This window comes from Stegostoma tigrinum, chromosome 37 (genome assembly GCF_030684315.1).
Source record: "Stegostoma tigrinum isolate sSteTig4 chromosome 37, sSteTig4.hap1, whole genome shotgun sequence".
NCBI classification, from domain to species: domain Eukaryota; kingdom Metazoa; phylum Chordata; class Chondrichthyes; order Orectolobiformes; family Stegostomatidae; genus Stegostoma; species Stegostoma tigrinum.
In genome coordinates, this window is record NC_081390.1 from 6,041,641 (window position 1) to 6,068,726 (window position 27,086).

Here is a 27,086-nt window from a genome sequence, read left to right on the forward strand (position 1 = left end):
AAGTTTTTGCCTCGATACAGCAACAAGGCTCCCTGGCACTGAGGAAAACAACTGACAGCAAAAGTCAAAAGCTCATGGCACCCACATTTCTGATTTTAACTGTAGCTGTAATGAGGAGTTGGTGTCAATTTGGGCCTGGAACTAGTTTTGACTTTACTTCAAATCCAGCTGTTAAAAAAAAGGTAAAACTCAGCCCATGCCATCTCTCCAATCACTTGTCCTAATAATACATCCCGTAGCCTCACAGCTTGTGCAAATCAGAGGTCCTCCAGCTCTGTCCGGATCTTCTTATTCATATCTCAATTTCCTTGTTCTTGACACTGGATAGCCAGTGTGTCAACATACTCTTTCCAGTCATTCACAATCTTAAATACTTCTACCGAATCAGAAGCTAGTTATTTTTATTGAAGGTGAAAAAAATTCTTGGGACGGCAGGATGGATAGGTGAAAAAGACTGGATAAATTAGGATAACAAGAGTGTGGGGCTGGATGAACACAGCAGGCCAAGCAGCATCTTAGGAGCACAAAAGCTGATGTTTCGGGCCTCGACCCTTCTGTTGAAGGGTCGAGGCCCAAAACGTCAGCTTTTGTGCTCCTGAGATGCTGCTTGGCATGCTGTATTCATCCAGCCCCACACTGTTATCTTGGATTCTCCAGCATCTGTAGTTCGCATTATCTCTGGATAAATTAGGAGTTTACAGGAGTATTCATTGGAGTTTGAAGGAGGAGGGTGGAATCTCATACAAACCTATAAAATTCTAACAAGCCTAGACAAGGTAAATGCAGGAAGATGCTTCCAAAGACCAGTGGCCCCTGATCCTGGATTCTCTGTGTACTGGTTAGGTACTTAGGACTGAGATCAGGAGAACTATCTTCACCCAGAGTGTCAATAGCTTTTGGAATTCACTGCCAGAGATCAACTGAAACTAAAATGAGGCCATTGATGTTTTCAAGAGTTAGATAGAGTTTTTAGGGGTAAGGGGGTCAAAGGATATGGGGAGAAAGCAGGATCAGGGTAGATTATCTGTAGCAGTTTGTCATTTTCTCCCCCCTATTTTTGTGACTTGCTTATTAGAGTATGGTGCTCAGCCTGCTATATGGCCATTAGTCAAAATTTTCTGTTTTATTTGCAACCACAATTAGAGATCCAGTTGTTAGGAAACAATTGTAAGGCACAACATACATGAGATACAACATTGCTTGTAGATTTAATGCTGTTGTATGCAAGCCATAAAGTGATCAGGCAGTTTCCAGCAAACAAATAGTCTTATGAATAAAGGGTTATATTCTCTTTATTTACTCATGAGTCATGGACCTCACTAGCTGGCCAGCATTTTGTTGCCTGTCCCAAGTTGCTCTTTACGAGGGTGTTGTAGTTTCACCCACTAGAAACAGGGAAGGAATTCCAATTTTCCATCCAATTTTTCAAGTACATAATGCAACACAAAAGTTTAACAAAAAAGGACCACACTGACTGAAATTGGTTATACCTTTTACAAGGGACCACAGAGGCCAGAAAAAGAATTCTCCACACTTACCAATAAATCCTTTCTTTGAAAGCTCAATAGTAAATCTTCTTGTAATTTTTTCTAATTCAGAATCCTGCAGAAGTACAAAAAAGCTAATCAGTACAGGTCGCTCAATTAAAAACCAAAACCAAAAGAACTGTGGATGTTGTAAATAATGGGTCACTCAATTGTTCAATATGAAAAAACTCTATTCAGAATGTGACATTTTTGTTTAGAATTAGGATTTTTTTTTGAGGTTCATCCTTGAACCAGTGCAACCCATTTCTTGGCATATTATGCTAGACAAAAGTATTTTGCTTCACTAAGATTTATTTTAAAATCACAAGTTACTTCAATGAAAGCATACCAAGTGAACAAGTGATTGTAAAAGTGATATGAATATCCAAAAAAAATTCTAGGTGCATTACTTTGAAGTAATTAAATCAAACAGAGCTAGAAAATATCAATACCACCCTGGCAATGTATTGCAGTGTGCTAAAAGTTGCTCAGGGAAACAAAGTAGATATCATTTGTAAAATACACTGGAAAAATGAGATAGGATGTTAACTAAAAAGGTGAAATAAAAAATAAAGTTCATATTATTTCTCAGAAGAAAAAGTAGAATTTTCAATCAAAATAGTGCCCTAGGATATTCTAAAGTGTGTTATAGTCAAAATAACTTACTGAAATGCAATCAGTTGTAAAGGAGATGTGGCAGCTAATTTACAGGCAGCATATTCTCACGAGCAATAGATACTGAAAAAAAAGTTTACTTGCAACCAAGTTGAGTGTCAGAATTTTTATATCCACTTTGGAAGGCAGGTAAGACTTTGATTTAATGCCTGTTCTGCATGGAAATATCTGGCCAGCTTTGGTGCTCAAGCTTCTGCATTGGGACTTAAACCCACAATCTACTGATTCTGAGGCAAGGCAGCGTGACCTTGATTCACCTCATCCATGTCAAAGCTGGACAACTTTAAATGCAGGTTTTGCTGCAAACATTCAGAAGCATTGTAGGCTATTGCAGCTATGTTAAGTGCTGTCCTCATGACATCCGGTATTATTCCACTACTAATGGTGCAACCCAAGCATGTAACAGCAGGACCATCCTGTGACTCAAATCGAATGTTGCACATTTCACAAAATGTATATATCTGATCTTTGTGTGCAGAGTATATTTTAGAGTATACACTTCGACTTACCTTCAGTCAACAGTAAATAAATAACCAATGTGTTACACTTCTCCACAACAGATTATTTTGTTCAGCTTGTACAATTGATTTGTGTCCTATCCCATTTCTGAATGACTCTGCACTTTCATCTTTCTGTCAAGTCCTGTTTTCCTTTCCCCATTTTATCTTCCTAGTGGGGAAGACCAACAGCTCATGCCAAATATCTAGGCTCAGACTTCCCAACAGAATGGACATTCACTGACCAAAACAATAGTCTTTCGAAAAATAACTTCAATGCTCAGCTCATTGCTATTTTAGTCACGTTGGCTTTCTTTCTCTAAAAGACCTGAAGTGCAACAGGTGCTGCAAACTAGACAGACACGATTGCATAGTTAACACAGGAACCGTACAACTACTTAAGTTCTTCTATATTCCATTACAGAAGGCAATTTTTTCCATTTTCAGAATTAGTTCATAATTTAAATACATTTGATCCTAGTACACAAAGATATTGGTGTGTTCCACTTTAGTTGACTTGTTGATGCATTATGAATGATGAATGATATATAAAATATATGCAATACATGATAGGGTAGGGGGTTCGGTCTAGGTGGAAGGCTCTTCAGAAGAGTAGAATGGACTTGATGGGATGAATGACCTACTTCCACACAGTAGGAATTTTATGAACGCAAAAACTAAATCCTTCAACTGTTATGCTAACAACAAACCGTATCCAAGATCCTAATTTGGCAAGCCTAATCTTGAACTCAGGATTAGAGCAAGACACCAAAACGTAGTTGGATAGATTAAAGCAAAATAAGAATTATGGCTGCACAGACAGATGAATGGGAATTGCTGACGGATATCTTGAAAAGGCATTTTTAAATAGCAGAAAAGAATAAAATGGGTTTACACTAGTCTGATTTCTTTCACAGGATAACAACTGCACAACTCTGAACAAAGTTTCATAATGATAACAACTTCCCATTAAAAAGGAACAGGAGAAAAGAAAACCATCCAATTCAATACAAAGATGTCTATAACAGTTTCAATTAATGACGTGGATCGCTAAGATCAAGTTCCAATCGCAGAGCAGCCAGTAGTTGTAGGTGCCTTAATGACTCACAAAACACCACATCATCCGGACCATGTGAATGTTAACCTACTCCAAGCAAAACAGGAATACACGTATCCTTTTTACATACTCAAACCAATGAACCTTTGCTGCACACATTGACATTTCAAAACGTGCATTTCTTTTCGGACTTAGTCTTAGATTTGACCTCCTGTAATTTTTAAAATCACAACTTTTGACCGCATAGGCTTCAGATATCTGAGCAAGGGCAGCCTGTATCTGCACAATTACCCATTCTTCACTCATACTGCGATTTTCTAAATTGAATATTTACTAATAATTGATAGATTGCCATCAGCTTAAACTATGTGTTTAGAAGATTAAATTTCCAAGTTCTTCAAGGAAAAAACTAAATCTTTAAACAAAAACAGAATAAGCAGCCATTTTATCAAATAGCTATTTCTTACACCTCATCTTTGTGCTCAGACTTGATGTGCTTCTATTCTAAGGCAGAGTTATTCCAGCAGCTTAAACACTTAGGTATTGAACAGGGACAGTGTCAACATTTCAGAGGCTACAGTTAAGAAAATTTGTCCTAATCTCAAGTTGGATGCGTATTTTCAGTTTAGCATTGTAAACACTGGTGCTGGAAAAATTCCCTACTTTTATGGCTGAAGCTCAGCATGATGCCAGACATTTTGAGGGGGCTGAATCATTGCCAAGTATGCAGAACACACTGGAACTACATAACAAAAAGGAACAGTGCGCCACCTGTAATTTCTTACAATGTTAATTGACTATGGAGTCAGCAATAATGGAGTTTAAAAGTGATGGGAGTCAGCAAGAAATTGACAACAAGTATCTCTCACGATGCAGACATGAAAAGATTGATAGCCCATATGCAGTTAGGAACTCTAGCAAGCTCCAACAGCCTTATCAGACATCTTCCTGTTTCTTTAACGGATGTAGGGAATAGGCTGTTTTGTTGTCTCATTATTAATATTATCCAGCTTTCCACGAGATCTACTTATTTGTTTGCAGCTACACTTGATTACAGTAATATGACTTGTCAAAACACAATGAAAATGTTAAAATGAGACAGTTCTTTGCCCCCACCCCCTCTCCACATTAATATATACCTAACCTCCGACAAAGGGATTTTTAATAATTGTTGATCAGGTTCTGCAAAGGTCTCTGGCATAAAGAGAGAGACATCATGCCAACAAGGCACCTAATGAATTTCATTCAATAGGCTTTAAGTCCGGTCTATTCAAATATCCCAAGTTCAGAGGCAAATAAAAACTGCACATCAGGATTAATTTCTAACCTGAATAAATCACAAACAGCAAGTTAAAATTACTTCACCGCCTTGCAGGGAGGGTTAAAATGGAAACAGCTTTATTTTGTCACATTTTAATTCATTTAGGTTGTAAAAAGGAGCAGATAGCAAGCCAGCTACAGAGGGCTAATCCTCACTTTCAGATTTATCAAATAGTCAGTACTACTCTCCTAAATGAGCCAGATTTAACTGACTATCAAGGAACTAGTGAAATCTAAAAGCAAAAAGCTTGCAGGTTAATACTTACTGTGTAATTCTTTGGGTTAATTTTCACTCCTGCTTTGGCACCTCCAAATGGCACATCTAGAACACAGGAAAGAGATTGAAGAAATCATGCAATTTCTAATAAGAAAACCATTACTGGAGGAACAGATGAAATGTTGTTCTCATCTTAAATCCTCCTCCTTCCTTGTTCTTTGCGATCCTCTCCCCCACCAGCTCCGGTATACCTTTTCAAAACTGGATGTTGAAGCCTGCATTCCATTTATAATAAAGGTCATTTGCCAACCAAACAAAATTGCACTTGAAGATTCAGCATCATACAGAACAGAAACAGACCCTTCAGACCAATTCATTCTTGCCAACCAACATTTGACCCATATCACGAAACTCTTCCTATTCATATTCACATCCAGACGCTTTTCAATGTTGCAACTGTACCAGCCCCCACCTCCCCCTCTGGCACCTCATTCCATACATATACTACCCTCTGCATGAAAGAGTTACCCTCAGGTCCTTGTTAAATCTTTCCACTCTCACCGTAACCATGCATCTCTAATTTTGGACTCCACACCCTAGGCCATTCATCCTATCCATGCCCCTCACGATTATATTAACCTCTAGAAGGTCACCCCTCAGTTTTCGATGCTCTGGGAAAAATAGCCGCAGCCTATTCAGCCTTTCTATAGCTCAAACTCTAATTCCAGAAACACCTCGTACAATTTTCTGCACCTTCTCAAGTTGAACAACCTTCTTCCAATAGAAGGGCGACCAAGATTGTATGCAGTGGTCTTACCAATGTCTTCTGCAGTCACAAGATGGCATCCCAACTCCTATACTCCGTGCAGCAACCAATGAAGGCAAGTGTACCAAATGTTTTTTTCCCCCCCACTACCCCCACCTACCTGTTATGCAACATTTGAGGTAAAATGCACTTCCACCCCAAGATCTCTGTTCAGCAACACTCCTCAGGTCTTACCGCTAATTGTATAAATCCCATCCTAGTTTTCCTTACCACAATGCACATTTAAAACTAAATTCCATCTGCCATTCCTTGGCCCATCTGATCAAGGTCCCATTGTACTGAGAAAACCGGCTGCACTCTCCACTACACCACACCACCTATTTCAGTGTCTGCAAAGTTACTAACGATGCCGATGCCCCCTATATTCACATCCCGATCATTTGATATAAGTGATGAAGTGCAGTGGTCCGAGGACTGATCCTAGCAGCACACTGCCGGTCATAGGCCTCTCATCCAAAAAAAATCACCTTCTGTCTCCTACCTTCAAACCAATTTTATATCCAACTGGCTAGTTCCCCCTGGATCTTATATGATGTAACCTTGCTAAACAGGCCGCCATGTGGAACACTGTCAAGTGTTTTTGCTGAAGCCCAGATGGACAAAGTCTACCCCTCTGGCTTGAATCTTTTTTGTCACCTCTTCAAAAACACACAAACAACTCAAGCTGGTGTGGCATGATTTTCCACGCGCAATGCCAAGTAATCAGTCCTTACTTTTCCAAATACATGTAAATCCTGTCCCTTAGAATCCACCCCTCACCCAGAACCAATAATTTACCCACTACTGACATCAGGCTCACTGTTTATAGTTCCCAGTTCTATAGTTATCCTTACAGTCTCTTAAAATAATGGCACATTAGCCAACCTCCAGTATTTTGGCACCACACTCATTGCTGTTAATAATAAAAGTATCTCAGCAAGGAGCCCAGTAATTGCTTCCCTAGTGTACCTCAAAGCACTGGGCAACATCTCATCAGGTCCCAGGGAATTATCTATCTTTAGATGTTTTAAGACCTCCAGCGCCACCTCTTGTCTAAGATGACCCCTTCAAGACATCATTTCTTTCCCCAAGTTCCCTAGCTTTTAAGTCCTTCTCTACAGTAGAGACTGATGCAAAAATATTCCTTTACTATATCACCTATCTCCTGTGGCTCCACATATCTACAAACCCAGGAAATTCTAGACAAATCTTTAAAATCAATTCAAACGCATGAGAAAATTACTGTACAACAAAAAAATTAGATCAGAATTAAAGGGATTGGGAATAAAGCAGGAAGATGGAGTTGAGATGGCCATGTTAAATGACAGTAGGATCAAGGAGTCAAACAGCCCATTCTAATATTTTTAAACTTTTCCTTGTACAATCTACTATGTCAATCTGCCAAAGGGATAAGGCAAAAGGATAAAAAGAATACCTTACTTATATAAACAGAGAATAAACTTGGCAATCAGGAAATGCAATAAGGGCCTATGTAGTGCATTATTCATGGGATGGGTCAAATACCCACTTTTTAAACTGTGTTATTCTGCACTCACCAAAATTCATTGGAATATAACTTCAAATTTCTGCATCACAACTTTTCCAAAATACAAGATGAGAGGTAGCATCAGGGTTGCATTCTTGAATGATAGCGTAATACACTATGACAATTCTCTGGGACACGGATGGAACTATTCAATATACTCAAGTTACAAAATAGAAAGATCAGTAAATTGATCTCCGTACTTACCAACCACTGCACATTTGTAAGTCATCAGAGAAGCCAGGGCTTTCACTTCATCTACACAAACATCCATGCTGTAACGGATCCCTGTAATCAAACACAGACGGACACTTACAGTATGGGAGTATGATTTTAAAAAAAAAACACAGGAAACTAAAACAAGGACCAACTGTATAGAGACAACTTTCAAAATGCTGGTCAGGGTGTCATCTTTTGTCTTTTTGAAGACAATCTTCATCACTTGTTACAAAGGCAATTATCTGAAATAATCCCACTTTTTAATACCCTTATTTTGAACCCATCTTACTCGGTAGGGAAGGATGTTGAACCATTCTCAACATTTCAGTTGAGCTGCTTAGAAACTAATGTAGTTTCAGGCCAGGTGAACAGAATAATTTGAGGCTTATTGCTGACAAAAGCAACTCCTCATTCCCAATTTCCACAAAGAAAAATCAATGTTGGAAACTTATGAGACTTGTTTTCTGTAGTCAAATCATGGAGGCAATGTAATTATCTTGGATAGGAAATTCTGCTGGTATATGGATGCGTGAACGAATGCAAGGATTCAGTGGAAAAGACATACTCATTTGATGAATTACAGCTGCCTAGTTTAATAATTAGTCATTTCTGGTTATGCACATCTCATGAAGCACCTCTACTGATATTGTATTATTATTTCTATTCCTTAATAAAACATGGATAAAGTACTCAGGTTCCCTGCACCTCAACATATGAAAAAGTGATATGCACAATGCCAGTTTTCAGGCAATTCAAACATTTTCCAATAAGCCTCACTACACTTATCGTTTACCTAATAGACCTAAAACAGTTCGAATTTGGGGCGGCACAGTGGCTCAGTGGTTAGCCCTGCAGCCTCACAGCACCAGGGACCCGGGTTCGATTCCAGCCTTGTCTGTGCGGAGTTTGCACACATTCTCCCTGTGTCTGCATGAGTTTTTCCTCCAGGTGCTCCGGTTTCCTCCCACAGTCCAAAGGATGTGCAGGCTGTGTGGGTTGGCCATGTTAAATAGCCTGTAGTGTTCAGGGGTGTGTGGGATGCTCCAAAGAGCAGTGTGGACTTGTTGGGCTGAAGGGCCTGTTTCCACACTGTAGGGAATCTAAATCTAACCTAAAAATTTTACAGCTATTCTATTCTCAGCTTGTCTGCTTAGAGGTCCTTCCGGTTAGAGGTGTTTGGAACGTTTCTCATGAAGGCTTAAAGTTATTTAAGCCTATCATGATCACATTCATTATTATTTATTAACAGTTTACAAGTTTACATAGTCTACTAGACTGTTTGGAGGCCAGTCACAAGCCATTTTTAATATTGGCAACGTATGCAATGATTGTGGATGGAGATGGACAGAATAAGAAACAATATGCAACTGCATTCCACAAACTCATCGAGCACTACCTCAAACAACCAATATTTTACAGACCGCACAATCCTAGGATTGGTTTTGTTTGGAGTATATCCAATATTTCAGAACAGGAATATTAGATCGAACATCAATTCCAAATTATGTGCCTAATATTTGATATTGAATGCAGAAACAAACAACCTATAAAGCTTCAGATTATTGCAATATTCCAGAAAATATTCCTCGATCATAATTCAAATTGAAAATTTTACATCTGAATATACAAAACTAGCAATAAAAGTAACACTGTGTCCAAACCAGCAACACATTAACTCAGGCATACTTTGGCTAATTCTAAAGTTCCTGTTGTTAAACTAAATCAGCTCTTGGGCTGCAGAAACATTTTGCTTTGCTGAATTGGAACATGGCACTGACTTAAAGACATTTTCAAATTTTGGATTAATACAGCAAGGGGCTGCATCGGTCACCAGTCTTTAAAAATTGAAGATATTCCACTTGAGGCAATTTTAATTAGATTCAAGTTATTCTGAATACGTCACTGCTAATTGTAGACAGACATAAGGATAAGAAAGACTGTCAATACAGTGCTTATTTCCAATTATGTTGCAAGTATTATTTCCTAATATTAATCTTAAAACAAAACTGCAATACTTTATAAGATAATCCAAAGCAAAACATGTAGTTTAAGAAAATATGCACAGGATATTTTATTTCCCAAGAACAACACAGAGGTCACTGGCTCCATCATGTCTGCATTTGTTGCAAAACAGGTCATCCAATCTAATCTCACCTTCTAGCACTTGTTGCAGCACCTGACGATGCATATCTCGATAACTAATAAATCAGCTCAAAGTTTCTGCATCTACTATCTTTTCAAGTTGAAAGTTTCAAACGCTATGGATGGAAGTATTTTTTCCTTATTTTCCTGCATAATGTATGCCATCCAACACCTCTTCAGAAAAATACTCACTCTCCATGTGAATTGCAGTTTTATTTCCCAAGTATTGCCTCACTTTGAGCAATCCCAAAGGTTGGATAAAAACAGCCTTTACATTGTAATTTTCTAGTTATGCCATGAGCCTATCTTCACTTACTCCATAAACCTTGAAATGTACACTTCATAGGATAAGTTAAACAGTAACTGGATGCAAGAGTAATTCAAACAAATGTGCAACTTTAAAAAAACTTCCACTAGTGTTTGCTTTCAAGACAGATACCAGAAGTTATGTCTACTGCAATTTTCCTCAATATTAGCTTGTTGACTGAACTGAGAGTCTGACTTTTTGATCTAGATTATTTCATTAAAACAAGTCAAGCCATGAGACTGCATAAGTGAAGTTTTAATTCTCAGAAATAGCTACATCTTTGTTGATTGGCCAGGATGTCAAGCAAAATGGATCAAAACCAAATAGATGAAAATGAGGTTCTAACAGCAATGACCTAAACAAATGGTTGAACAGACAAGAGGAGCTTGTGCTTGACTAGTGAGCACTGATGAAACCACACCTACAATACTACAGAACATTATTTTAGTCTCTTTAAGGAGGGCTGTATTTGTAGTGGAGGCAGTTCAGTTCACTCAGTGATTTCTAAAGTGAGCGATTGACAAAAACCTGTATCTGTGGCCAAGGGCATGGTGCCCAGAAAGGATTCCAAGAAAGCAGCAACCAAGAAGCACAAGAAAATCCAGGTGAGCTCCAGCATCTACACTCACAACAGTGCTGAAGCAGGTCCGCCCAGATACTGGTATCTCCTCCTCTACTACAAGCAATGACAAGAGAGTCTGTTAATTAGGAGGTTGGACCTAGACACATTGGAGTTTAAAAGAATGTAGGTAATCTGACTGAAGTAAAGATTGGAGGGAGTTTGGCAGGATACATCCTCTCCTGAGGGCTTTGTTTCAGAATAACAATGTTTTCTTTTAAGGCTGAGGAGGGAATTCCCCCCTCAGTGATGAATTATTAGACTCCTATCTCAGTAGTGAAGCTGGATCAGTGAATATATTCAATGCAAAGATAGATTCTTGAACTGCAGGGAAGTGGAGGGTGACGCAAAATAGGCAGGAAAGCGGTGCTAACTCATTCTGAATGGCACAGCAGACTCAAAAAAGGAACATAGGGCCCACTCTCCCTTGTATCTCTTGCTTTTCTACTGGATGTTGACAACTATTGGAATTGTTTCAATATGCAATCACATTGTTGCATGCAATTTCTGTAATGACTGACCATGTACAAACCTCCCATATATCCAGGTTTAAAAGGGAGATGGAAGCACAGACAAATAGGTTAACTGAAGGTCTGAAGGAGGGTCTAGGCCCAAAACATCAGCCTTCCTGCTCCTGACGTTGCTTGGCCTGCTGTGTTCATCCAGCTCGACACCTTGTTATCTCAGGTTAACTGAAAACTTTCACTATTCAAGACCAACATGATGTTGAAACTGTTATTCTCACCTATCACAATTAATCTAAAATGAAGCATTACCTTTGTAGTGTGCTAAACAATTTGCAAATACTATGCATGTTAGCATCTCACTTGGCTTACCCTTCATAATACTCCATCACTTCAAAATTCAAGATCACAAGGTGCAGAGCTGGATGAACACAGCAAGCCGAGCAGCATCTTAGGAGCAGGAAAGCTGATGTTTCGGGCCTAGACCCTTCTTCAGAAATGGGGGAGGGGAAGGGGGTTCTGAAATTAATAGGGAGAGAGGGGGAGGCCAATAGAAGATGGATAGAGGGGATAGGCAGAGGGGAGAAAGACAGATCAAAGTGGGGGGGTAAGAATGGAGCCAGAAAAGATGAGTGTAGGTGGGGATTTAGGGAAGGGATAGGTCACTCCACAGAAGACGGGCAGGTCAAGGGGGTGGGTTGAGGCTAGTAGGTAGGAGATGGATGTGGGGCTTGAGGTGGGAGGAGGGGGGAAGCTGGGCTGGTTTTGGGATGCGGTGGGGGAGGGGAGATTTTGAAGCTCGTGAAGTCCACATTGATGCCATTGGGCTGCAGGGTTCCCAAACAGAATATGAGGTGCTGTTCCTGCAAACTTCAGGTGCCATCGTTGTGGCACTACAGGAGGCCCAGGATGGACATGTCATCTGAGGAATGGGAGGGGGCGTTGAAATGGTTCGCGACTGAGAGGGGCAGATGTTTAGTGCGAACCGAGCATGGTGTTCTGCAAAGCAGTCTCACTACTTCAAATTCAGTACTTCTCCAGCATCATGCCACGTTTTTCAAAACCCCTTGAAAACTTGTATCTTCAATTAGCTTTCAAAGAAATTCCTAATTCTTCCCTACAACCTACAAAGCCTCTTAATTCTGTTAACTTTTCATCCACCAAAATGTGCTACAGATAAGCCTATGCCTAAAGAAACTTCCCAATGGCTGGCTAGAATTGTACAAAATTTTTGGACAGTCAGAATTTTAAATAAACCCAGGTGTACACCTTTATAGCGGAGTGGATTCAATGGGCCGAATGGCCTCACTTCCACTCTTGTGTCTTATGGTCTTTATTGCATTTCAAGATGACTATTGTAAAGTGTGACTAATCAAAAGCGTTAACATGACTCTACCCTTTCTGTAGGCTGAACAATTTTTTTTAAAAAACAGATTTATAAGAGCTAATTGATGAACAACTGAACTCACATCATCTGTGTTGTTTGGGCAGGGGTAAAGAATAGGACATTTGGTGTGTATACATTAGGTAATAGAAACTTTCCAAGAGCAAATTACTGAAGATGGCAGAAATCCAAAATAACAGATGTTAAATACACATGTGAGTATAGTGAAATCTGTCCACATTACTTGTCCTGCCCCATGTGACTTCAGATCTTCACCCCTGGATATGACTATTGACAATCCTCAGAAATGGCTAACAAGCCAAGTATATTCAAAAAAGGGAACTCACCAGCATCTTAAAGGGCAATTATTGTAAAATAAGTGGCCTAACCAACAACCACATTGTGAATGCATAAAAAAAGGGACAAAGCAGCCTACTCGACTGGCAGTCTGTTACATTCTACAGTCATTCCCCAACATTACTGCCAGTACCTAAAATACATAATTCAGCAATTCACCAAGTCTCCTTTGATATTACTTTCCAAGCTCATTACTGCTACCACTCATATGTAGGAACACTATCACCTCTAAAATATCCTCAAATCTCAAAAGCACCCTGCTTGAGAACTTATTGCCATTCAGAGATCATAATCCTGGAACTCCCTACTAACACTTGTGGAGAAAGCTTCGCCACACAGACTGCAGTGCATTCTTCTAAAACGAAAGCAGAACTGGCAGGAACAAACATATCCTATGAACTAAATTTTTTTAAAAAAGGCAGAAAAAGAACATGCCAAAAGTCTGTGGGTTGGAAAGCTGGAAAACAAAATAATGGACGAAATGACGGCACAAGTTAAGAGAGGATGCTGGATGGGACAAATAAAGAAACAAAACAAGTACAGAGCAGCGCGAGGGCAATAGCAGAATAATTGAAATTGAGAGCAGTGGTTATGATTACATGTTTGCAGTGTTCTGGACTCAACATTGAGTAAACTGCTCAAAAATCAACACATGAGTTAGTGTTGCTTGTGCTTCTGGGTTGGGCTTCACTAGAACACAACAGGAAGCAGAGGACAGGGGCAGAGATTTTAAAATGGTGAGACACCAAAAGTTCAAAGTCCTGCTTGTGGATGGAATAAATATGTTTAGCCTCTGTGCAAGGACACTATATTGTGAACAAGTACAGTATACTGAAGTGGAAGTTACAAATGAACTGTTGTTGCACCTGGAAGGGGTGTTTGGGTCCCAGTTGGACAGGAGGGAGAAGATAAAAAAAAAACACGTAGAGGCTGAATAAGGCAGCATCATTGGAAACAATGACTGAACAGTGGATCAGGGTTTTGTGTAGGAAATGGTCTAAGTGGCATTCTAACTGGAATAAGTTTTACAACAGAAGCTGAGAAATGCTTTAATAAAGTTGCATCCCTGACACAAAGTCTACATCAGTTTCATTAGCTCCATTCAAAAAAGTTGTCCGAGACCATTAAAGCTCTCACTGTCATAACCGAAGAACAGACCATTTTTGATAAGAGGTAGGTTTGCAAAAAAAAAGTGTAGAAATTTTCCCAACTTGAGAGCTCTTTTAATGCTTATAGAGCACCCCTGGCAAACGTCACTTTCGTTTTCACTAGCTGAAAATAGACTTTTGCGGACTAAAGACCAGGAATGAAACTGCACATTTTTGCAATAAAACACAAATCCCAAAGTCTGTGTGCTGGCAGTTAGCCAAGAATCTTGAATCAGAATAACAATTCAAGGAGAAAACACACGATATATGCCATGGTAAAAGAAGCCCGGGTCCCCACTGTCTCCTCGCTCCTTTGCCAGAAACAGCTTTACTGGATTGCATCCAATTACTCAATATTCATGTAAACAAGCCTTAATTTTGCCTCCCCCAATTCAAATTCTTCTGACATTACTCATTTCTTCACATCTGGTAGCAAACTGTTTCTTCGTTCTCCTCTAGCATCCGAAGGAACACAACCTTCCCTCTTTCCTCTCCTTTTTCAACACTCCTGCTCTGTCCCTGCTCTACCAAGGAAAAAGGTGTATCCATCTGGCAACCCCAATGAAAAATTGTCATTAGAATTGGACACCTAATACACTTGTCCTGACTGGTAAGGGAGGTTGCACACCTCCACGACCTGAAGATATAACAGTGGTGACATCTTAATCTCAATATATTTAAGTATGTTCACTGCTTTTAATTCTGCAGATTGCAATCCATGAAATTGACTCCCTTATAAATAAAGGAACATTATGATGCCACAGACAAAAAAGCATCTTGCACCAATGTACTTGAATCTTCATTGTCTTTAGATGCTTTTGCAAGTAGGAATTCAAAACAAACAGCATGAGCTTACAGGATAGTACATGGTTAACAGAAATAGAACAGACTAGAAAGTATTGCATAGTGTAGTATATTGGCAATGTTACTGAACTAATAATCTAGAGATCCAGACAAGTAATTCACTAGCATAAACTCAAAATGGCAGCTAGGATATTCCAATTCAGTTAGTTACAGAAAAAAGACATGAGAAATAGGAACAGAAATGGACTGTTTGACCCTTCAAGCTTCCTATGACAGATCAGACATTCCTCACGCCTGTTCTCCAGCAATTTTGCCATAACCGTCCATTCCCCCACTGATCAAGAATCTCTCCCAGGTGTAAATATAAAAAAGGACTCCATCCCCACAGCTCTGTGGCAACAGGCTCCAAAAGATACCCAACTCCCAAGAAGAAATTCCTCACCTCAATCTTTAATTGGTGCTCCTAATTTCTGAGTCTATCCCTTCTAGTCCTAGACAGTCCATGAGGGAAACATCTTCTAAGAATCCTACATGTTTCAATGAGAATCCCCTCCATTCTTCTAAATTCCAGAGTAGGGTCCCAACCTGTTTAGTCTTTACTCCTAACACAATCCTGCCACACTGGGGATCATCCTAGTCAACTATCTCTGAACTACCTCCAATGAAATGATGCTTTTCTTTAAAAAAAAAGGGACCAAAACTGCTCACAGTACACCAATGTAGTGTCACCAGCGCCTTGTACAGTTGCTGTAAAGCTTCCCTATTTCAAGGAGGTTGTACAAGTAGGGACCAACATTCAATCAGCCTTCTTGATTACCTGCTGCACCTACATGCTCACCTTCTGTGTGCAAGTCCCTTTGTGTTGCAGTGTTCTGCAATAAGTTTGTAACTGACCAAAATGGTAGACTGCCTCAAAAGTCACCTAGTTCAGGGAGAAAAACAAAAATCTGCCATTTCTGTAACTTGAGGCACATCGGATGATTGACCTAACTGCTCTCCAGAATCTATACAGCAAGCCAAATCACTTGTACCAGATTATCGCAAAGCATAGGATAAAACTAAAGAAGCCACCATCGTTGGCTTTCAGCATATTGCTCGGACCGTGCACCCTCTACAAACATTTCAGAATTGTGATGGAATTACCAGTGGCATGAATCAAGGTAGCAACGTTCAAGCAGCTCAACAGAATCCAGGAAAATTTGACTGGTGCTTATTCGTGACCTTAAAGTACACCGCACTCTCAGCTCACCTCATAATGAGCGTAACATGCACTACAGCAATATTCCGAAGAAGCTTTGACAGTCTCTCCTAATCTTACAACCACAACTATCCAGAAGGACAAGAGCACCAAACATATGGAAAAACCATCACCTGCAAGTTTTCTTCCAATTCCAATAATTATAAGTCTGGATTCTATAATGGCATTCCTTCATTATCACAATCCCATCCTGCAAACCCCTACTCAATGTGGCAGTTGAGGCAAGACTTTGACAGAGGGCAATTAGGAATGGATAATAAATGGTGGCATTGCTAGAAGCAGCTATATCAAATTAGTGCAAAAACATAAGCAATGCATGTTGAGAGACAACAGACTTTTGGTAATTTACAGATGTAAGCAACATTGCATGTGACTCAGAACTTGCGACTGCAGCCTGCCAGACTAAGAGGTCTAAGTCTGCTTCTGTACTTGCAATGTATGCGTAAGTTCCTGTTCAGATTACAATAAATATTCTGTGTATTTGATCACATTGCTGTAACATTAATTACTCCTTTTATGTGACTGATGTAACAATTGAATACTAAAATGAATTGAAAGGATGAACAGGCAATGTTTGAGACAATGTCGTTTTCTATAATTATGAAACAAAGAAACAGAAGAACACAGAACGCAATCCTCATGATCACGTTCCTAAAAAACAGGAAATATATTTCAATTGTAATTATTTATAAAGAACTCTGGGATGGTCCAAGGACATGGAAAGTATTACCAGAATATGGGCCTCGTTTAATACACAACTGATTTAAAATTATCCTTGCTGTCACAATGCAAGAATCACATAAACAGCTATATACTCTACACAAGGCCATGAAACTATTCCCCAGAAATAAAAGACTGGGTTCTATTTAAGAAAATAATCTTGTATAAAAGAAAGCTGCTTCTAAGCTTGTGACTATCATGAACCTTAGTGATCAGATGATGAAGGACATTGGTATGAGTGTCACATGACTGACAGGTCAGAGTTCAAAAATTGCTAACTATCATTAACCAGAATGCCTTATTCTAGCAAACAGACAATATTCAGCGTGGAGCAATAACCTCTCTGAACAGATTAGTAAAGACAATCTTAATCTTGCAGGGACAATTTAACTTCTAAGTAGCATTATAAATTCACAAACACCATCTAAAAGTTCCTACTTATGTCAATAAAATTTAATTGTTTCTGATAAGGCAATCTTTAGTGAAAGGATGGAAAGGATGAAGTGAAAGTATTTTAGAAAGCACTAATTTAAAAATCACAATTGCAATATTTCTGTAACGAATTTGTATTTCTGAACCAATTCATGTGTCATACAAAAATTAAATTTAAGACAGATACTTCCACAAACAATGATGGTCTAATCCAGTAAACTATTTTCACAGTATTAGGATCTCAAGAATAAATGTAGAGCAAGAATGACACTTGGGCAAAAATGAGCACCTGGGCACTGGAGTAGAACATGACAGCAACAGGTATATTTATGCAAGCTTGCTGATAAAATTGCCTGGATATCATTTTTTTTAAGGGTTGACAGACACTTGTAATACCCAAAGCACAGAGATGGCTTCTTTAGTAAGTGGTTCTGAAGGGTCACAGGGTCCAAAACGTTAACTCTGGCTTCCCTTGATGCATACTCCCAGACCTAAGTTTTTCCAGCAACTTCTATTTTTGTATTGATATCAGATGGAATCCTAGTAAAAAGCATCAGAAAGATGCTTAAACCTGAAAAATTGGAAAGAAAATTCTGATGCATGAAGTAGATCAGAGAGATACTGGGACCAAAGCAAGCCATTCAGTCTTTCAAGTTAAAAATCAAGCCAAAGTTGCTTGTACATCGATCAATTCCAGCAACTGTGGATGCACTTTGTGCAACGTAGTGAATCTAGAAAATTTAATTTGAGATTTCAATAAGAGCACCACATGTAGTATAAATTGTTTTCTGTGAGCTGACTGAAGAAAATACTGGAATGATGCATTTAATGTTCCAGCTAGATTAATAAAACCTGGATATCAGCAGCCAGTGACATAAGTGTGGATAGGTTGCGAACAACAGCACTTCCATGTGTCCAGACTCTGGTCTATGCTTCTGTCTTTTTCTAACTCTTACCTCTGACCAAGCTGTCAGTTACCTCTGAACTCTGGATTGGTGTTAATTTTTTCACCTTATCACTCAACTGTGAAGTACTGAAGCAATAACTACTCAAAATTGCAGAAGGTCAATATTCTGCAGCCTCATGAACCATGCCACCCAATGACAAATGGCATGACAAACCATACCAGAAGGGGATTAATAATAATCTACTGCAAATCCAAAAAACTGAAACAAAGACAAAATGCTGGAGAAATTCAGCAGCATCTGGGGAGACAGAAACAGTTAAGTGAGTCCAGTCTAAACCTTGCTCAGAACCAGAAAAGAAGCTAGTGTGCAAGGAAATAACTGATTTAAATAGTGAACTTTTGGCAATACGGAGGTCGACATGGCTTCTCAGGAACAGCAAGCAATCCAACAATCTCTAGTCAATTTTTTGTAGGCAGCTCTGCATTTGTCCTTTAAAAAATTAGTCCAAAGGAACATTGTTCGCTATGCCCGATTTGAAGCAAGAGCTGATGTGCTACAGTGAGTGATTTTATTTACCTGCCATCCTCACTCACTGAATTGGTCTCCAAATAAACTTCAAGTTGAAATGCAATGTACTGAACTGAAAATAAACTGGATCTTGAATACAGGCAGAAATCCATGATCAGTTGACATCATTTATACTTAAAGCAAGCCAGTAAACTCCTCATAAAATGCTCCAAAATCAGATTACAACTAGAAATAAGAGAACAGATAGTGTTCTCAACCATTGGACAGTCAAGTGATTTGAACTTGTGATGATGTATGTTACAGTGGTAGTATTCTCCAAATACATTAAGAAATTTCACTCCTACTTTTAGTCCTGCAGGACAATATCTTCCTTTGAATACACTCAGGAAATAACAAACAGAACTTTTACAACATGCATCCTTCAATATCTTAATAGGGTGTGGTGAGCAAAAGACCATTCCAAATGAAGTCAAAATTTAGTGGCGGATAACAAAATGTGGAGCTGGATGAACACAGCAGGCCAAGCAGCATCTCAGGAGCACAAAAGCTGACGTTTCGGGCCGAGACCCTTCATCTCTTGAAGGGTCTAGGCCTGAAACATCAGCTTTTGTGCTCCTGAGATGCTGCTTGGCCTGCTGTGTTCATCCAGCTCCACACTTTTATCTTGGATTCTCCAGCATCTGCAGTTCCCATTATCTCTGATAAAATTTAATGGCATTTTGGCAAACAATTATGTCATCTCAAAAAGTTTCAAAACAGCAAACTTTAAAGTCAACTGAAGTGCACCTATCCTTGAGGGAACTTAGGTGCATGGTAGGAGGCAGCTATCAGTTCTGACAAAGGCATAGGCAAAGGCAATCTAAAGACACCAAGAATGCATGAACTAAAAGCCTAGAAGAGTTCTATTAAATAAGATTAAACATTTTATTCTGATAGAAACAGTTTCATGTAATTGGTCGAAGACCCAAAGGTGAGGTGAGAATTATTTTTAACGCAATGATTTATGATATAGAATGCACTGCCGCAGAAAAGTAGGAGGTTCAGTTGTAAGGGAACTTTGTACTTGAAGGGGATAAATACAGCTAATAGGATGGAGTGGTGGAGTTGTTTTCCAGTTTAGGATGTAAGCAACAGAGCATCAGAAAATTTCTTCTCAATCAAAAAAAAATGCAACACAGAAGACTGCCAACTGCAGTGTCTATATGCAGGCTCCCACAAAGAATTATCTATTTAGTACCAATGGCATGGGTCAAATAACTTCTTCCTGTTTTGTGTCATTCTTTGATTCTACAGCAGAGGAAGAAATCCTGAGTCCCTACTTGTGCTAAAATGAAGATCAAAATTATTATAACTTCCAATGTAAAGTGTCAGATGAATGAGGTGATCAAATGGTTTCAGATGCTGGATGTTTCATACAACAGTTATTATGTAGCCTTGAGAATCCAGCAACTACAAAAATCCAAGTTAATGTTAAATTGTATTTGTGATATTTCACCTGAAAAGATTGCATCGTTTTGTTGTTCTGTATTTTTGATTGTGGACTGAATTGGGAAGAGGACCACTTCATAACAAAGAAACAAGTTACTGAAACACTGCATTACTTTGCTGATTTGTTTAAACAGGAGGGGTGCAATATTGCTAAGTGGTCTACCTCTAGAGGTGCATGTACAAAGAAAGATTCGGTCAGCAATAAATTACTGATTGGTTTGCAGATTTGCAACTAGCTGCAGATGTGAAAGGTCATCAGCTTGATAACAACTCTGGGTTCCTGCCTAACTGAACAACTTATGGGTACCAATGACAATGGCAAATGCCTTCATACTGCTAAAGGGCAGGTGGCTATCCCTCCCCTCTCTCGTAGAATACCCAAAGTCTGAAGAAAGCCACATTATTTCCACCTACTACTTGCTGTAAGCTGTTGCTTGCAAATGAATAAGTCAAAAACTTTATAATTCACAATCCAGTCACTCTGTGCCTCCTGTGAAGTAACGCAAGAACCTGAAAGACTTGGAAAACAAAAGTAAAAATCCATCAAATCAGAGCACTGGTGTCATTACTGGGTAATGAGCCTGGCCAGGTGTTAGATTCAGAAGTAGGTGAGCATTTTGGTGATAGCGATCACAATTCTGTTATGTTTACTTTAGTGATGGAAAGGGATAGGTGTATACCACTGGGCAAGAGTTATACCTGGGGGAAAAGGCAATTACGATGAGATTAGACAAGATTTAGGGAGCATAAGATGGGGAAGGAAACTGCAGGGGATGGGCACATTAGAAATGTGGAGCTTATTCAAGGAAAAGCTCCTGTGTGTCCTAGATAAGTATGTACTTGTCAGGCAGGGAGGAAGCTGTAGAGCGTGGGAGCTGTGGTTTACGAAGGAGGTGGAATCTCTGGTCAAGAGGAAGAAGGCGGCTTACGTTAGGATGAGATGTGAAGGCTCAGTTAGGGCACTTGAGGGCTACGAGGTAGCCAGGAAAGACCTAAAGAGAGAGCTCAGAAGAGCCAGGAGGTGACATGAGAAGTTGTTGGCACATAGGATCAGGGTAAACCCGAAGGCTTTCTATAGGTACTTAAGGAATAAAAGAATGACGAAAGTAAGATTAGGCCCAATCAAGGATAGTAGTGGTAAGTTGTGTGTAGAGTCAGATGAGTTAGGGGAAGCGCTAAATGAATATTTTTCAACAGTATTCACTCTAGAAAAAGACAATGTTGTCGAGGAGAATACTGAGATACAGGCTACTAGACTAAGTGGGATTGAGGTTCACAAGGAAGAGGTATTAGAAATCCTTCAGTAGGTGAAGATAGATAAGTCCCCTGGGCCGGATGGGATTTATTCTCAGATCCTCTGGGAAGCCAGGGAGGAGATTGCCGAGCCTTTGGCATTGATCTTTAACTCGTCATTGTCTACAGGCATAGTGCCAGACGACTGGAGGATAGCAAATGTGGTTCCCCTGTTCAAGAAGGGGAGTAGAGACAACCCTGGTAATTATAGGCCAGTGAGCTTTACCTCAGTTGTTGGTAAAGTGTTGGAAAACGTCATAAGGGATAGGATTTATAATCAACTAGAAAAGAATAAATTATTAGGGATAGTCAGCACGATTTTGTGAAGGGAAGGTAGTGCCTCACAAACTTTATTGAGTTTTGAGAAGGTGACCAAACAGGTAGATTACAGTAAACCAGTTGATGTGGTGTATATGGATTTCAGCAAGGCATTTGATAAGGTTCCCCACAATAGGCTATTGTACAAAATGTGGAGGAATGGAATTGTGGGAGATATAGCAGTTTGGATCAGAAATTGGCTTGCTGAACGAAGACAGTGGTCGTTGATGGGAAATGTTCATCCTGGAGAGCAGTTACTAGTGGTGTACTGCAAGGGTCGGTGTTGGGTCCACTGCTATTTGTTATTTCTATAAATGACCTGGATGAGGGCGCAGAAGGATGGGTTAGTAAATTTGCAGACGACACTAAGGTCGGTGGAGTTGTGGATAGTGACGAAAGATGCTGTAGGTGTCAGAGAGATATAGATAAGCTGCAGAGCTGGGCTGAGAGGTGGCAAATGGAGTTTAATGCAGACAAGTGTGAGGTGATGCACTTTGGTAGGATTAACCGGAAGGCAAAGTACTGGGCTAATGGTAAGATTCTTAGTAGTGTAGACGAGCAGAGAGATCTCGGTGTCCATGTACACAAATCCTTGAAAGTTGCCACCCAGGTTGACAGGGCTGTTAAGAAGGCATACAGTGTTTTAGCTTTTATTAATAGAGGGATCGAGTTCCAGAACCAAGAGGTTATGGTGAAGCTGTACAAAATTCTGGTGCGGCCGCACTTGGAGTATTGTGTACAGTTCTGGTCACCGCTTTATAAGAAGGATGTGGAAGCTTTGGAAAGGGTGCAGAGGAGATTTACTAGGATGTTGCCTGGTATGGAGGGAAGGTCTTACAAGGAAAGGCTGAGGGACTGGAGGCTGTTTTCATTAGAGAGAAGGTGGTTGAGAGGTGACTTAATTGAAACATACAAAATAATCAGAGGGTTAGATAGGGTGGATAGGGAGAGCCTTTTTCCTAGGATGGTGACGGCGAGCACGAGGGGGCATAGCTTTAAATTGAGGGGTGAAAGATTATAGGACAGATGTCAGAGGTAGTTTCTTTACTCAGTAGTAAGGGAATGGAACGCTTTGCCTGCAACAGTAGTAGATTCGCCAACTTTGGGTACATTTAAGGCGTCATTGGATAAGCATATGGGCATACATGGAATAGTGTAGGTTGGACGGGCTCGAGATCGGTATGACAGGTCGACACAACATAGAGGGCCGAAGGGCCTGTACTGTGCTGTAATGTTCTATGTAGTACTTTGGTAGGTTTTTCCCCCCCGCCCCAAGTTTACCACTTGGTTTTGGTGCGTATGTATGCAGAAGGAGTCTTAAGGATTTATAACTAGCTGAGTAAAACAAGGACAATTCAGTTATTTTTTTTAAAGCTTTAGTCTGAATTTATTTATTTGTAAGAAAGCGTTAGAGTCAGAGTCAGTCATTCAACACAGAAACAGCCCCTTTGGCCCAACCTAGCCATGCTGACCAGGTTTCCTAAACTGAATTAGTCCCATTTGCCTCTAAACTTTCCTATCCGTGTAGTTGTCCAAACGTCTTTTAAATGTTGTAATTTTACCACCTCTAAGACTTCCTGTAGCAGTTCTGTCCATATACGCACCACTCTGGAAAAAGTTGCCCTTCTGGTCCCTTTCAATCTTCTCACTCTCACTTTAAACTTGTCCTCTAATTTTGGATTCCTACTCTGGGAAAAAGACCTTGGCTATTCACTTTATCTGGGCCTCTTTATTTTATAAGCCTCTGTAAGTTCACCCCTCAGCCCCCATTAATCCAGGGAAAAAGTTCCAGCCTAACCAGCTTCTCATTTGCCTTCTAGACGTGGACAGGCTTTGGCAAGTAAGGAGGGGAGTTACTCATCACAGCACTCCTAGCTTCTGACCTGGTCTTGTAGCAACTGTGTTTGTGTGACAAGTCCAGTTGAATTGCTGGTCAATGGTAACCCAAGGATGTTGACAGTGGGGAATTCAGTGATAGTAACACACTCAAACGTCAAAGGGCAATGATTAGATTGTCTCATGTTTCCTCTGCAAAGACATGTGTTTTTAAATAAGTCCAAATGGACTGAACACCAGAAAAGACACACAAGGAACATCTGTCATTTTTGCCAAACTAGTACAATACGGTGGAACTTAGTCATTCTTGTTAAGTACTGAACACAGGTCCATATTTTGTTAATCTGAATCCAGAGGTAAATTGAGGATTTTGTACACTTGATAAAGTTTTTTTAAAACTGGCGATGATTCAAGGATTAGCCAGGAAACTTGTGTTGTCTTCCCAGAAAACTTGTGCAGAGACTTGAACAGAGTAATCTTCAGCAAAATATTGAGGTTTAATATACTGCTTCAAAATGTGGAATACCAGAGTCAACCACAATAACATGCATTAGACCGGAACATGTAGATAACAACCTGCAGTTGTTTGATAGTGTTAATACAGTCAACTATCTGAAGGTGCTCCATTGAGGCATTTTACAACACAATTTGACAGAGTTGCATAGAGGCATGAGGACTGGATGAACTTAGTAATATAGGCAAACTTAGGGCCATTTTAATAAGAGAGGGGTTGAGAGGGGAAAGTTAAAGATTTTGGGTCTCTGGTCGCTGAAAACAATCACCAATGACACAGCAATGGAAATCATGACATGCACATGCCAGGAATAGAGAAGTGAACAGGTCTGAAGATTGTAGAGCTGGAGAAAAATCAGAGGATCAAGGCATTAGAGAGATTTAAAATAAGGGTGAGTATTTCAGCATTCTTTACAAGCAGGTTCCATGTCAGAGCATTATGCTAGGGCCAAAAAGTACATTGAAGTACACAAGAGAGGGGAACTAAACTGGGAAGGGGATGATTGAGTAGGGAACTAAGAGGGATGGTAAAAGAAGATTGATAAATATTTTCTTTTCTTTAAAAATAAAAAGGAAACCAGGAAAAAAAAAAACAAACCACAGGTACAGGATAGTAGAAACAATAGCTAGCAGCACAGCGAGGGTTGGGGGGGGGGGGGGGGGGGGAGAAGGTAGGTTAATTGAATTAGGGTAATCAGGTGCAAGGGACTTCTAAATATGCTGTATCTTGAAGTTGAAGGAGGATTGATAGGAATGGTTAAGTGCACAGAAATAGTCAACCATGAAAGTGAATGAAGTATGGACTTTAATTTCAGTGGTTGAGGGAAGAATAGGGTGCAGGTTAGTAATGTTCTGAAGATCGAAGAAAGCTCTTTTAGTAACAGAATACGAGAGTTCAGGGCCATTAAGGTGTCAGGGCTCTGCATTTCTAATCCAATTTGTGTTAGCCAGCGAGACTGGCACAGTCAAGGGAAAAAGATGTTACCAGGAAGAGACGATGTTTGGCCACATCTAGCTCTAGATCTTACTCTACTTCCATTTTCCAGCCTGGGTCAGAGGAGGCAGAAGGTAGAGTTTCAGAGACGGTAGGAACTGCAGATGCTGGAGAATCTGAGATAACAAGGTGTACAGCTGGATGAACACTGCAGGCCAAGCAGCAGAGGAGGAGGAAGGCTAACGTTTCAGGCCTAGACCCTGCTTCAGAGTTTGGTACCTTCAGCACTCAGAAGGCCAAATCCAGAAATTTGGGACAAAAACAAATTGCTGAAAGAGCTCACAGGACTGGCAGCATCTGCGGAGAGAAATCAGAGTGAACAACTTGGGTCCAGGCAACCCTTCTTCAGAACACTTTGGAAGTTTGGAACAGAAGAAGTTTGTGTATCAAATGAGAATTTTTGTGGGGGGGGGGGGGGGGGGGGGGGAGAGAAAGAGGAGGAGGAGGAAAAATATATTGGCAAATGTTTCAAACAAGAAACTTGATTTTGTTTCTATTCTTCAGAAAAAGGATATTGCAACTAGTGAATTTGGCAGAAAAAACTGGGAGGCAAAGAGAATAATTATACAAATTAACATTAACCAAAAGTAGGTAATTTAGCCTAAATAAAAATAAAAATAAGGCCAACAGCAGTCAAGCAGGACCTGCAGACGAAGTTGTTGTTCAGCACTGCAGCAACACTATGGGATTGCAATAGTACAAGAACTAAGATAGAAACAAGATAGTCATGAAAAATACTTCTACATGTCAAAACCCAAACTGTACAGATCAGTTATAGAGCAATAGGTGGACAGGTTTGAAGAAAGCATTTAAGCAGCAGAAATTGACAAGAGAGACGCCATAGGGAAATTTAAGTTGACATCTAAAAAGGCAAAGGAAACTGGTAGATAAATAGGTTTGAAGCTGAAATGGTTGGTGCTAAAGATCAAGGGTGTGGCTACAACTACACTTGGGGAAACTGATGTTCATCTCCTGGTCTTGCTGCTCACAAAACAAAAATCCTGCTGCAGAACAGATGCGAGAGTTCAAGGGAAAATTAAAATCACAGAATCAGTAATTGCATAGCGAAGGGGTGGAGTTAGTAAGTAAAAAAAAAGTGGGGAGGGTGGCAGGAAGGAATGTTCTTGAAGTAAAATTACACTGCTTCAAAATATTCCCAACTATCCTGTATGTGGCTGAAAACAAGTAGGCAATTTAAAAGCTTTGAAAATAGATAAAACTTCTGAATGACCTGAATAGCATACTTTTATGGTCAGAGAAGGGCCAATACCCAAATTAGTTACATTAACACCTGAAAAAGCAGTCACAACTCCAATTAAAACCAAACAGAATAGATTCAATTCATGGTAGAAAATTTTTAAATCCCAAGAAAAAGGTTAATTGGTCAAAAGTGTCAGAAATAAACAACACTATAGGAAATCAAGAAACAAGTGTATCACAATCAAACTTTCTAACTTTAAGCCCATCCTTGCAATACATCCAGTCTTCCACACATACACTATACTAAAAATATAAACACACTGCTCTTCTGCAAACAGTGCCTAGACTATATTCTTGCATTCATGAGAACTAGAAGTTTTTAAAAGCTAGGACAATTCCAATACAATAAATACATGGACAAAAGTTCCTTATTAGGAATTCTTAAGCAGTTCCAATTTGAACTGGAACAGTTAAATTACAAATTCCAACTTCAGCAGTGCTTGTAGTAGATGCC

General features: G+C 39.7%; 1 protein-coding gene across 1 annotated transcript in view; it reads right to left on the reverse strand.

The window, feature by feature from the left end:
• Positions 1–27,086, reverse strand: part of LOC125467520 (glutamate dehydrogenase, mitochondrial) — a 73,591-nt gene that overhangs the window by 45,240 nt on the left and 1,265 nt on the right. The window contains exons 2-4 of the mRNA XM_048563486.2: positions 7,848–7,928; positions 5,342–5,397; positions 1,539–1,602 (exon numbers count right to left, since the gene is read on the reverse strand). Of these exons, the coding sequence (XP_048419443.1) occupies positions 1,539–1,602; positions 5,342–5,397; positions 7,848–7,928 (201 nt within the window). The remainder of the gene's footprint in view (positions 1–1,538; positions 1,603–5,341; positions 5,398–7,847; positions 7,929–27,086) is intronic.